The following is a 14,143-nucleotide window of genomic DNA, read 5'->3' as shown; positions in this document are numbered from 1 at the left end:
AGGATCTCAAGACGGGTGAAATCCTTAGGAATTGTATTACTTGGAAAAAGATGCCCAGTTTCTACTGTAAGAATCAAAGGTATAAGATCTATGACATTGTTGAATTGGGCATTTTAGGGGAAATACCTAAACTGCAAAGAACCTCACCTTTTAGTGGCCATATTGGGAAGTGTTGATGTAGGAGAGAGGACAGAAGAAGAGATGACCAACGGAAAGGACACTGGGCACACAGAAGAAACTAATGTACACCGTTCATCAACATTGCTATCCAGGACTTATTCGGCCATCTGTGAGCCAGACACATTTCTTGAACATTCTCTCTTTTAATCTTGATTAGAACACCCTGAAGAATGGAAGGACATTCAAAGAGACGGCTCTGAGGCCAGGGAGAGTTATGGGATCACTGTCCCCTGTGAAGAATAGAGGAAGATGAGAATTGGGAGAGGATGCAAACAGATCCTCTACTGGAGCTCTGAATCTGCAGTGGAATTTTAGTAAGATTTTCACAGACCTTTCTGTTGACATTGGGAGTACCTTGTGGTCGGTGTCTGCTTTCACACTGTACATTCCTGGAATGTAACTGGAAGATGGGGATAAAAGCTGAGTTTACACCCTGACAAAAATCATGTGACTTAGTATTGTAATGTATAGAAATCTCACCCCCTACGAATTACATAACACTTTGCCACTAGATTGTCTATTCGAGCTAGAACTACCTTATATTTCAAACTGGAAGCAAAGTGTGACAGGGCTCTCAGAATGGCTGTTAGTTCTTGTCAGTTTTAGGAACTGACAGACACTCCTTGTCCAAAGTCCTTGATACAACTCGTGACCCAGAGTTGCCCCTAACCCTTACAGGCTGTCTGGTGCTTGCGCATAATATCAGGGGAGCTGGAGAAGCTAAATCCACTCCCCTGGATATGTTTTTTGTCACCAACCATCTTTCAAGGGAGCGGATAAAGACTTTTAAGATGAGAACGATGTCCCTGAGATCCTGAGAAGCAAGGTTTCAATGCATCTGGCTAAGAGTGAAAACTCACTCCTGCTTTTGTTAATGTTTGCCACAACATGGATGTACATTTTTCAGTAGGAAGATCCCTCAGTTCTATAATGGACCCCAAGCATGCAATGTATTTGACCCACTGATGGGATATATCCTACCAGGATTTGTAGAAAAACCTCAGTCTGCCCTCTACTGGATACTGTTCTTGTAACACAGAGGGATTCTGTCCGAAATCAGGAAGACCGATTCTCTGATGGTTGAGGGGCGAATGAGGGGGCATTAAGAAACTTTATACCAGAGGTTCCCTGCCTCTCACCATGGAGAATCTTTCTCCAGATTTTTTTTGCAAGTTATTTAGAATTCCGAGTCCATTGCGGTTGTCTTCAGACTTTAAAAGTGTGGATTTATCTTAAGGAGACAAATATAGTGGCATGTGCAAGTCCTACCTTAAAAAAACTCACTCCCAGCGTTCTTTAGTATATCTGGTTGCTTTTCAACAGAATCGTATGGTTTTGGCCTTATTTTTAAAGACTTTCGAGCTTTTACTCCAATGGCTTTTTCTCATTGTATAAAGGAATGCTCAGTGGAGCTGTAACATTGGAAACTCTGTAAAGAAATGAAGGTGGGCTGGAAGATTGAGCACTGTGCAGAGAATGGACTTTGCAATTCCTTTTTAAGCTGTCTGTAGAGGTTTTAGTGTGCTTGATAGAACACATACAATGCATTTTGGCATTTGGCATCTTATCCCAATACAGGAAAGGCTTGGCTAAGACTTTTTAAGAGGATCTCAGCAGAATTTCAAAATGGAATGCAAAATGGAAATTCATGAATTGAATTCTTAAAAAACAGAAGATGGATTGGACTGTCTAAAGGGGACTGGGTAGGGCTTTCCAGAGAGGAGGATTGTTTGGTATTTCAGAAAGGGAAACTGGATCTGAACTTTTAGAAGATTGAGATGTGAAATGTAATGTGGTTTTTCAAAAGGGGGACACAATTTGTTTTAGAGATTACCTGGATGGGTGCATTTTTAAAAGTTGTATCAGACTTTACAGAGGATGTCTGAGTTGGACTTTACAGAGTGGAGTAACAAGGTTTTCCGGATGGGGTTCTTGTAGGTAGAGCTGGATAGGTCTTCACAGAGGTGATATGAATGGGACTTAGCTGAAAGGACCTTGATGGGACACTGGAGAGTAGGACTGGATGGGCTTTGCAGAAGGAGTAACAAATTGCTTTTGTAGAAGATGCTTGGATTGGACTTTGTGGATGGTGTACATGGAGAGTTGAAGAGGTGTGACAGTAAAGCTTTCTGGGCTAGCTTTACATGGAGCTCTGGATATGAATCTGTAGATGGGGCTGTTTGTGGCTTTAAAGAAGGCACTTCAAGGGGACTTTGCACAAGACGTTTGGAAGGGAATTTGAAGAGAGGGTGTTAGATTGGGCTTTTAGGAGGAGATCTGGATGGGGCTTTGAAAAGGGCCTTTGAATGAGGCACAAATGCTGTATTATAGAGAGACATCTGGATGGAGCTTTGTAGAGTGGTTTCCTGGCTCCCGCATTGTACTTATTTTTAAAGTGTCAGGGTGGAACTTTGCAAAGGGGGTCTGGATGGGGATTGATGAGATGACCTCGAATGGGCTTTTGCAGCACTGGAATTCTCAATAAATGGGGAGTTTAGTAAGCCTCCTTCCATTTTTCTCTGTCTGCCCTTTGATGTTTGAGGAGGGCTTTTCACTAAAACATTCTGTTCAGGGGAGGCTTGGTGTAACAGAGGTTGAAGGTCCCTGCTTTAGAGTGTCTAAGACAATATTCGAGCTGAAGTGTAGTTGTTTTTCCATAATTTCCAAAATTCTGCTACAGGCTGAACCCTCTTCTAGTGCTGTGACCAGAGTCTGTAGTTCCTGCATGAAGGATTAGGCATATAAGCCGCATATGTTTGAGCTCGGATGGCAGAAGAAGATGCTATGTGTTATTTTTAAAGACAAACTTCAGTCTTTTTATCCACCGGGTCTGGTGGGTTTGCATCTTCAGAGGCAATAAAGGAATTTCCAGAGAAGCAGGGAAGTAAATCAACCAAGCTTTATATCAGTTTAGCGCCAGTACTTTATTTGGGTGTTTCTGTTCTAGCAAGAGCACCTGACATATACTTTGCTTCACTGGAATGGGCCAGCACTCAAAAGGAATATATGTGGCAGAAAGATGTGGCTAATTATCATCAGAGGTTGTATGAGTAGCATTATCCTGAAAATCAGTATCAAATTTGAGGTGCTAAATTATTTCTTCACTAGCCTTCTTTTTGTATGATGTCCCTTCCCATCAATATCAGGCTTGCTGTCATGTTCGGTCTCAAAGACAGAATCATTGACAACCCCTTCAGCGTGGTCACCAAGTTGGACAAGCGGTTCACTTGAGAGAGGTGCAGGTACAATAACTGGAGAAGGGAAATGCCTATTAGAGACAGTGCTCACCATCTCTTCAGTTATTAGCCTTATAACATTATTAAAAGGGCATGAGTGGTGGGAGGCACATGGTAAACAGATCTGTGCTCCCTTCTTGGGGGGGTATGCCTCTTGAGGAAGTGAGCTGGGCTTCTTCCTCACACTCCATATTTCCTAACTTGGTGTCTGGTTTTTAGGGGAGAATGAGAGCTTATTATAATAGCAAGAGTTAACTTCAGCACAAAAAAGCCTATGCAAACAATTCCATGCATGGCAGGACTGAAAAAACAAAACAAAAAACAAATGTTACCAGAAAACAGGCCCATCCTATCCTTCCCCGGGATTGTGATTTTTAAGTCCTTTTGTTCACTAGATAGAGCTCTTAAGAGTTTGTCCTCAGAGTGGAATACCTTTGTATCCTAGGAGATGTTACAAATGACTCAATCCCTCTCTCCTCTCCTCCTGTCCTCAGCCCCTTCAACTGCGTGAACGACCAACTCTGCTGCTTTGTTTTGACCCCCCCAACACTCTGACAACGTGTCTCCATGTATCTCTCCCTCCTCAAACAGGACTTCAGCTCTTGTCTCTGATCCCCTGTGACTCTTTCCTTTCTGGCATCATCTGGTTACTACCCCCTATTCTGCCACCAGCCCCAAGACCGTGTTGTCCTGGAACTGTACTTGCAAGCAAGTAGGCACTAGGAATGTTCTCCCTGCATAGCACCCACCAATTCACAGGTTTAATTTGCAAAACCTCCTAGGCTTACATGAAGATTTTAGACATGGCGGTAATGCATTAAACTGGTGATGATCTGTCACCCTAAACTAAAGGCCTGATTTATAGTTTGTCAGAGAGGGTACTCTGCGCAATTATGGCGGAGTACCCTCTCCTCCAAACTTAAGTTTCCCCACCTCATTTAGAGTCGGGCGGACCTTCAGTATGTCAACGTCTCGGCTGTTGACATACACCTCTGACGGCCTGACAGAGTAAGGGGTGTTGGACAGTTGTCCGCCCACCCTGTTCAGATCCGGCGGACAGATGTCTGGTTTTCCCTCTCCTTCACGCCAGGTAAAACCTGGCGGTGAGGGACAGTGAAAACTGTAAAGTGACTCTCACACCATGAAAGAAGACTCCCATGTTGAGGAGGTCATTGTTTTAAAAAAAAAAAAAATTCAAAAAGAAAATCACGCTTTGGGATGTTCTTTTAGAAAATTAAAAAAATAGTTGAAAGTTTTTTGCACAGCTCCATCTTGCTGGCAGAGCTGCCTGTCAAACATTTAATGCATTTATAGGAAGTGCCGTGACACCGGTTCCTGTAAATGCAGGAGATGTCGGCTGGGCCAGCAGACATCTCAAAACTTGCAAGGTGGGTACATACTCAGGTTGAGAGAGTACTATACTCCATCACCCTGATGGAGTAAATACTTGTTCCCCCGAACTCTAAATCAGACCCTAACTTGTGGGATCACCTCCATTTTAGTCATTATAGGCCAAGGCGGAGGCAATAACTAATCTCTCTGCTAATTGGGCCGAGTCACACAAAGGATATCAAGCAAGGCTCCCTCTGTTCAGTTGTGGGGCCCTTAATATGGCCCTCCACTGAATCACACCCTGATGCTTTATCTACTGAAGAGCCACCACTCCTACTCCCTTATATAATGAAATATTTTATTTTTCAATGATTTACAGCAACATTCTTTCCTGTATTTTCAATTCTACTGAAATGTTATAATTTTATCACGCCTCTTCCTCTTCTCAGGAGCAGCATTGCTCTTGTCTGTACACTAGTAAGGAAGTGAGTTGTTTTGGTGTGTCTAAGAAGACTCTTTTCTCAAGTAAGATCAATTGACAACTTCTTTTGGGCTGCTTTTAGTTTATCGGACACATATCCCTCAAGGGTTATGTGACTTTGAAAGGGCTAGAAAAGCTCACCTTGGGGAGTCAAGGAACAAGATCCGAGCATGTCAGGATGTTAGACTAATCCATGGCTTTATCCATGGTTGAGATGTGCTTCTGAGATGATAATGTAAAGTCAATAGAAAGTTCCCTCTGACGTTAAAAACATAAGCACAATGTGAAACCATGTCACTGACTTCATGAGTATTATATAATTTTCTAATCTTTATAATTTATTAAGTTATACATTAATTGATGAATAATGTATTAACTGTTTCCATTCCAGTCTGCTTCACCTTCTGGCAATTTGCAACCAGACTCCCACCAACCTCATCCACCCCATGCCCTCAATTTGTTTTTTTAGGAGTATGGGTATGCAAAGTTAGTAAAACTGGACTTCATCAATTTTGTGATTTTATTTTAATTTCCAAACAGCATCAAACTGGTGAAGGCCTTTCAAAAATTAATGTGGATGATATGATAAAAAGTTGGTTTTCAGGAGAAGCAACAGACAGCATATCCCATCATTGCTGAAAAAGTCTTCTGTGAAAAGTTGTTTGAAGTAACAAACTTCTCAGCCTTATGAATTTGCATGGATCTCAGCTACTCTCAACTTTGCTGGTGGAATATAAATTCTGTCCAACCTTAGTTGGTAAACAATAGTGCTGGGCATGCTGAAGAGTGGCAAGGGGTGTCTTTCATGTTCACAGGTTATCTACATAGACAATGGAACAGCTGAGTGGCCCTATCAATGTACTTTTAAAGTCTAGTTAGTGCCCGGTTATGTGTTCATAGACAAACTAATGCTACAAATCGATTCTTCATTATGGACCAATGACTGCCGTGGCTTGACCAAGTTTATGGTTGTGGTTTTGGCAGCGGTAGAAACCTCTGCTGCTGGTGTACTGAACCATTCAGCTGTTTTACTAATTTCATTACTGTGTAAAAGTGACAACACAGGACGTCAGTTAGCAGACATGTTGCTGACAACATTTTATATGACTATTAAAATGTATTAGTTTTCCTAAAAAATTGAAACATCCTAATAAAAAATGAAGTCCTTCTGACTTTTGAAGACTCACCGGCTTCTCCAGGGTGACTGACAAAGCAGATGCCAAAAAATATACGCTTGAGAAACAATCTTCTGGGGATCTCAAAAATTAAAATAGATCAATGGATGCATGCTGTTAACAGAAAGATGTGTGTACATAAACTGTAGGTGATGGGTTTCACCCCTTAGCAGATCAGTTCAGCTTCTCATCCCTCTGTGGGTGGTAAAGTGAATCCAACTGAGTTGGATAATACAAACTCCTGACATTATAATGGTTTGAAACGTGGTTGAGAAAGAGCACCATTGCTAGAATTACTTATTTTTGTAATTAAACTAAAAACTAATATTGGTAAACTTAACATCAGTATAAGTGATTTGCATCCACCTGTGAGTTCACAAGGTGCTGATTGCTTGCGTAGTCCATCTTCCCTTTCTTATAGGCCTTGGTGAGCCATGTAAACAGAGAGATGTTGACCCACTCTGTCTGGACCCAGCCCTACCAAAAGGCCAGCATTTATACAGACACTGGTAATCTATAAACGGGTCAGAAACTAGTGTGTTTTTAATTCAATATTCCAAAAAATACAAGCTCATTTTCAATAACAACAATCTATAGTATGTGCATGTATAGCACCTCCCAGTTTTGTTGCACACAAACCAAATTAAATGATACTACAAATGGGAAATACACAAGTGGGGTGTATGTTAATTTAATATAACATAGCTAATTATTGTTTACATATAAAATAATTATAAAATGAAAGAGTTACAAGTCTTCCAATTGTTAAATTCATAAGAAAGTGGACTTTTATTTGCACATAGAATATTGTATACAAAAGTTGGTGTCAAGTGTTGTGTTCGAGTCAGTACGAGTGACTACTATTAATTTTCTAAATACAACAGAAGACATTGAGAGTTACTTACACCAGTTTAAATAGACTGACATAGTTATTTTGACAACAATAAAGCAGGACCAAATAGTAAAAAAAAAAAAATATATAAACATGAGGCATTATTCGGAAAATATCAAAAGGACAAAGAAAGTTGTCTACCTATTGTTCCTGCACATGATTTTAGAAGCCTTCGTCATGACCAGAGGAATAATACTACAGTTCTTATTTTCAGCGTAAGCCCCTCCATGGATCAGCCCAGTACAAGTTCATACTAGCAGAAAAACCTAAACAAGAGAACACATTTGGAATGCTCCTGTTTGGGAACACAAGATATAGCAGGATGGTCATTAAATGTGTGACCCAATACTTAAGTGAGTCCCATCTATATGAAAATTTGTTGTTTCGGTCCCCTGCGTTGCTGGATTACCTGACAAGGCCAGGCAAACACGATCTGTGTGAGGACTAAATATGTTAATGTTAAAAAACATTTTAACTAATTAAGAGTGTGTGTCTCTCAGATGTTTTAGTGTAGAGTACAAGCATTTACTGTGGCTCAATGTATAACTTTATTGGTTGCATTTGTGACTGCTTCCATACACGTGCACATGCAACAATATCATATCCGGTTGCATCAGTTGCTTTGTAGATTCACAGCATTACACAGTAATGCAAACAGCAGCGCAGCCCTATTTGATTTCTTAGACCTGCTGGATAGCTTGACACAGTCAGATACAACCTAATATAATTCAGTAAGAGGTGCTGTATATATTATATGTTATGTTACACAAATATCATGCATGTGATGTTGCATAGCACCCCACCCCCTCAAACCTCCAACACTTGACTGGTGGTATTAATTTGAGTACTTGGCAACCATCTTTAGAATCTAACCTGCATCTTTTCTTCTTCCCTAGTACCTGTCCGGATTTGGTAATGAGCTATCCTCAGAGGACCCGCGCTGCCCTGGAGCTTTACCGGAGGGACAGGTATGGCCGTTTACTTGAGGGACTGGGGCAGTATCTAGGTTAGGCCACACGGGTGACTGCGTACTTACATTGTGTTGATGGCCGCACTGTTGAACTCCTGTGTCTTACCTTCCTTGGTTCTCAGGTTCAGAGAGATGTGTACAGTGACCACAGACTAGTCACTTGCTTTTCTTTCTTGAGCACCTCTGCACACTAAGTCAGCCTTGTATTCCTAAACAATTATCATGGGTCAGACTCAAAAACCTAGGGGTGTTCAATCAATACATGTTCACTCAAAATGGTTTCTTGTCTCCTAATACTTCAGACCAAAAAGTTTCAGAACGAAAGGTTTGCGACAAAGGGTCTTTAAGAAAATATAGTGCTTGTCAGTGAGTTGCATTGGTCTCCAGCTTGCAACTGCGAAGGCTAACATAAGTCATGTGTAGCAATGCTGTTTTCAGTAAAAAGCAACCTAAATCTCTACATCTCTTTGAGATCATCTTTTTGGGTTGCAGTGGTATCATTTTATTGAATTGACATAGAATGGAGCTGCCAGCTGCCAGCTTCTATCCTTCTATATTTTGCATTCTTGCTGCCCCTCCTAGATCCTGCAAACTTCTCCAAGGTCCTTCAAATGTTTTGTCCCTTCCATTTCCTGCACATCTGCTGACTTGCCTTGATCATGCACTTTTAGCACCACTTCCAGTCCCTTTCAATCTGAGTTTTCACTCTGAGTTTCTACACTTATGCTACTTCTCTTAGTACCTGCACGGCTGGCATTACTAGCAGTTTCTCCACTTTCTGTACCCTCTCACACTTTGCACTTCTTTTATCCCTATGACTACCAGCCCATCTTTTGTACTTCCCAGCTGCTTCATTTGAGGTGCTCCATCTAGTTCCTACATGTCCCTACACGTTTGTGCTTCTTACAGTACTTTTGGTACAGACTTTATCTCCTCTAATCATGCTGTTCCTTTCAGAGTTCTGTACATCCACTCTCTCCAACCTCCAGTACCCATGGTGTTCCGCTTATACGGCCCCACGCCACACACTGCATAAATGATGATTCATGGGCCGTACATTGCGCTGTGTTATGTGCACTAAATACCTCCTGAGGGATATGAGGGAAAGATTCCTGGAAAAAAATGTTTAGTGCTAAATTAATCCCATAGCTCCATGATGTGTAGGCTAGCTGTGTGGCTTTTAAGTAGGGCTCTGGCCCAATTAAAGTTGAGAAAAGAGTCTCATGCCACTTGAAAGTACAGGAATAATCTCATCCCTATAAATCTAATGCGTTAGTTGATTTGTTCGATCATGATGTCAAGAAAATCATGTGTCAATTTTGTTCCCCTGTGGGTGAACTAAGTTGGATGTGGTAGCTCCATTTGCACATAAACAAGTAGCAAAGTTGACCTGGATTGTCTGTAGCTGTCATATGACCAAAGGGGTGGCAACTCCCTCCCTCTTGGCCAGTGGTACAAAACCCAGCACTGTGGCGCAGTGCTTACCTATGCAGCCATATGCGCTTCTCTCATTCCGCCGGATCAGACTACATTGGGACGCCTTTAGCTGGTAGACCACGTCTGTTGTTTTACAGTGTCTCTGTGGTTTGAAGTTAGTTTACCAAAGAGATGTTGTCTTCCTGGTTTGGGGTGTAATGCTTCTACCATGGTAGGGTGACAGGGAACCCCTTGAACGTATTTTCGTGACTTTGTACTAAATTTCAGATTCAATTTGAGGACTCATGGTGGTCATACCTGGGCGGTGTCTTTCCAGCTGTAGCACGATGAATCTTTTGTTGGGACGGCAAGCAAGAATTCAGTACTTGCAGAAATGGTTCTTGTCTGTGCATTTTGGGATTCGCACGGTGTTGAAACCCACTCGCTGCATTGATACACCTGAGTAGAGATTACTGGGATAAGTAAGAGGGTATGGTGGTAATTTGTAGATGGTCACCTTCAATACTAGCATGAACTGCTTGCATTACTGGTAAGCCTACTCATCACCCTCACTTCTAGTATTCAGCAGCAGCTTCAGTCCAGTGTCTGCCTGGTTAGCTTGAAAGAAGTCTGGAGGGGAGTGTGGGGGGGGGTGCATTTTCAGAAAATTAGAAACAGGGTTTAATGTCATAATAGTAACATCCTTCAGACCAAATAATAGACTTGGGTGACTGAATGTTGACTGGTGGGTGATCCAGGCGGTATTCCTTCATTACTCTGGACCTGTGCATGTCACATACTGAGAGCTCCCCTACCTTTGCTGAGCGAGTAGGGGCCAGTACCGTACTCAGTAGAGATTGCTCGCCCACATGCTAAATCTGTCTTCCTCTGTTTCCCTCAGAACAGCCCCCAGGTGTGTCCTTATGGCCTCTATGCAGAGCAGCTCTCTGGCTCGGCCTTCACCTGTCCTAGACCGACGAACAAGAGAAGGTACGTCTGACTGATAATACTACCCTTGTCCAATCAGATAACTGCAAAGGAGTGTACCTCAGGGAATGAGGAAGGCGTTCTGCTTCCTATGTCAGTCATGGTGTGGAAATAAATCATGTTACATGTGCACATTGAAGACTGTGAGTAGAACTGCACTGGAACCCTTGAGTTTGTCTCTCCGTGCCTGTCACAGCACGTTGACGACACCCATGTCTGTCTCTCGCTTCTTATCATAATGTTTTTGATTTGTTGGACTTGACTTTGAGGTGATCTCTCCCTCTATTGGGGAGTTGCCACATCCTAAATTGATCTTGATTATGTTGTAGTTGGTTCTGTATGTCCCTCTTTTTTCATATTTTTTATCACTTGTAAAGCGCTCTGATATCCTCAAGGGTCATGTTTGAGCTATATAAAACTTTTAACATAAATAAATGGTGCCTTTCTCTATATAATATATATGCATTTATTGTACATCAATCACAAATGACATCACAGTGTAGGATGTGTCGGAGCGTCATGAAGTAAATGCTAAAATATCAGCGTAGTTAAAGGGTCTGGGCAAGTGGACGCTCAAAACTACTACCCAAGGCACCTGCAACCCCGCTGTTCCAAGTGTTCGGAGACAACCCCAAGGGCCTGTGGTGGTCCATGTCCTGCAAGCTCTAAGCAGAGATTTTCCAGACAACTGGTGACTATGATGAACTGAGGCACATGAACCGCAAACTGGTGTATTTTTAAACACTTGGGGGGTCATTCCGACCCTGGCGGTCCATGACGGCCATGGCGGAGGGCGGCGGAAGCACCGCCAACAGGCTGGCGGTGCTTCCTGGGCTATTCTGACCGCGGCGGTAAAGCCGCGGTCAGAAAAGGGGAACCGGCGGTTTCCCGCCGGTTTTCCCCTGGCCCAGGGAATCCGCCATGGCAGCGCTGCTTGCAGCACCGCCATGGGGATTCCGACCCCCTTCCCGCCAGCCTGTTTCTGGCAGTGTCCACCGCCAGAACCAGGATGGCGGGAACGGGTGCCGTGGGGCCCCTGGGGGCCCCTGCACTGCCCATGCCCATGCAGTGCAGGGGCCCCCTAACAGGGCCCCACAAAGATTTTAGCAGACAGTGAAAATCGCAACGGGTGCCACTGCACCCGTCGCACCCCTGCAACTCCGCCGGCTCCATTTGGAGCCGGCTGCCTCGTTGCAGGGGCTTTCCCGCTGGGCCGGCGGACGGCCTTTTGACGGTCGCCTGCCGGCCCAGCGGGAAAGTTGGAATGACCGCCGCGGTCTTTTGACTGCGGTGCGGTCATTCGGCGGTAACCGCATGGCGGGCGGCAACCGCCGCCCGCCGCGGTCAGAATGACCGCCTTGAGGCCAGTAATATGGCTCCTGGTTTTGGGAGACCTAAAGACTTTTTTGTGGATGAGGTTACTTATCTGTGCTCCACTTGTCGAAAATGTTCCCCAGATTTCTGCGGCTGGGAATCCCAAATCTATTGTATTGGAAATTATGTGGCAGCATGTAAACACATCTTGCAGTAACATTGGTATGCAATTGAACGGATTGAAATGATGCTTTACAGTGAGTGCTTGGGTCCGAATAAGATATATTTTGTAAAGTCTTTAGGCCAGTCATGTTGGTCAAAGGTAATGAAGGGTCATCTGGAAGTCACGGGCCAGGAAAGGAAGAGCTGGGGCAGTGATCTCACAATCTTACCCCAATGAAGGCTTTACAGAGCAACAAGGGTAGAGGTGAAAGGGCAGAGAATGGATCAGTGTAAACAAGACAGGAGGAGGTAGTCACTGAACAGTGTTAGCGGTACGGAGGCCGCTGATGGACAAAATAGGAATGTGGTAGGTATCACAGCATCTCACGGTTTCACACAAAACAGGCAAATAATTCACAGGAGCACTATGGCCTAGTTTACCGCGCTGACCGCGAATCACCCTTCATCTCAGAGGGAGCGGGGCTTTCCTGGTTGGACAACATTTTGCATGTTCCTTCAGGCAGAGGACCATCCAATTACTGGAGCCTTTCTTTGTTGTTAACAAGCGCCTGGTTGCAATATGTCTGCAGACCCACATGCGACTTTGTGTCGTCTGTAGCTGAATCAACTCTGGACAGAATATTCCTGCCTACATTATTACATTCCACAATATAGAGTTTGTCAAGCATCACCTGGATCCTTGTTGTTGCAGTGCTGCAGCTTTGTCTGAAACCTGAGGCAGTTGAAGTTAGTTCCACTTTGTAATTGGGCATCAGTTGCGTCTCCAATGAACTGTCCTCTAGTTATACTTCGCTGTTAGCAAGCTGCTTCTAAATTACCTTCTAGATGGCATCTTTTATATGCTGGTGAGGCGCGACTGTGCTCACATTAGACATCATGTTCCACACCACCTGTAGTTTACGCATATCTGCTGTCATCTCATCTGCCATTGCACTGAGATCATTCTGCAGAGGCTTGTCGCTGGTCACACCTCTTATGGAAAGAGAATACAGACAGAACTCAGCCCAGTGGTTTCTCAGCTCCACCAAGCACCACTGTCAAGTGTTAGGATAGGAAAGGGCACAATCTAAAGTCCACAATCTAACACATGGGAAAAATTCATATTATAAAGCACAGAATTGTTCACATCATCTGTCTTTATTTGCACAAGAAGCTGGTTAAAGAAGACATTGTCTTCATATGCACCAGGCATTGCACCATAAAGAGTATTGGGCATTTATTTGGTACAAATGTGAAAAGAGCTTGACTATTTCACATGACAAATGTTCCAAGCTCCTGGTTCCGGAAGCAACTGATGTAAATCCAGCTTTGATTTGTGGACTCCAAAACGCCTCAATCACGATGGGTCATGGCTTGTGAATGTGGAAGATGTCACCACACAACACATATATATCGCAGACTGAGCTACTAGACACACAACTAGCCACATAGCTTCCAAACCTCATCTTTTGTTGTGTTTGCTTTGTCTAGCTGGCTTTATCGTATTCTGCCGTCAGTGCGTCACAAGCCCTTTGAGCTGGTGGGCCAAGAAAACCTCACGCACAACTGGGATGAAGTGGAGCCAGACCCCAACCAGGTATTGATGCTACTGTGCAAGTGTCTGTGTACTTTATGTAAATGAGCACAGATGTGTTTGGGATTGCACACCAGTGTGTCTATCCTGGTCATTCATTTGTTGTAACTGTGTAGAGTTGTGTGCTGTATTTTATTGTCTTTGCATACAAGTAAACAGTTTTGTCCTGGTCCATCGTGGGAAGTGGGTATACATACCTTGTCATGTAAATGGTGTTGGTAGGTCAGTGTTATTGTATCGCAATGTAATTGCGGTCAGGTATGTGCCTGCTCTGACTGTGCTTGCATGTGCCTGGGCACACTATACGTTTCCACAGTGTGTCATTCCAGCTTCACATTAAGAACTGTACCATTTGTCTCAAAATCATGGTTGTCTGCCAGATGAGAGCACTGACTCATTGGGAT

The 14,143-nt window shown here is 43.4% G+C and overlaps 1 protein-coding gene across 2 annotated transcripts in view; it reads left to right on the top strand.

Annotated features, from left to right (window-relative positions):
* The window catches only part of HGD (homogentisate 1,2-dioxygenase), a 161,560-nt gene that overhangs the window by 83,654 nt on the left and 63,763 nt on the right, over positions 1–14,143 (top strand). For both annotated transcript variants that reach the window (XM_069202700.1, XM_069202701.1), the window contains exons 2-4: positions 8,193–8,264; positions 10,584–10,672; positions 13,637–13,742. In XM_069202700.1, coding sequence (XP_069058801.1) covers positions 8,193–8,264; positions 10,584–10,672; positions 13,637–13,742 — 267 coding nt within the window. The remainder of the gene's footprint in view (positions 1–8,192; positions 8,265–10,583; positions 10,673–13,636; positions 13,743–14,143) is intronic.

Source organism: Pleurodeles waltl, chromosome 8 (genome assembly GCF_031143425.1).
Source record: "Pleurodeles waltl isolate 20211129_DDA chromosome 8, aPleWal1.hap1.20221129, whole genome shotgun sequence".
NCBI lineage: Eukaryota > Metazoa > Chordata > Amphibia > Caudata > Salamandridae > Pleurodeles > Pleurodeles waltl.
The sequence above is the reverse complement of the archived record's forward strand: the minus strand, read 5'-3'. Positions and strand labels throughout refer to the sequence as shown.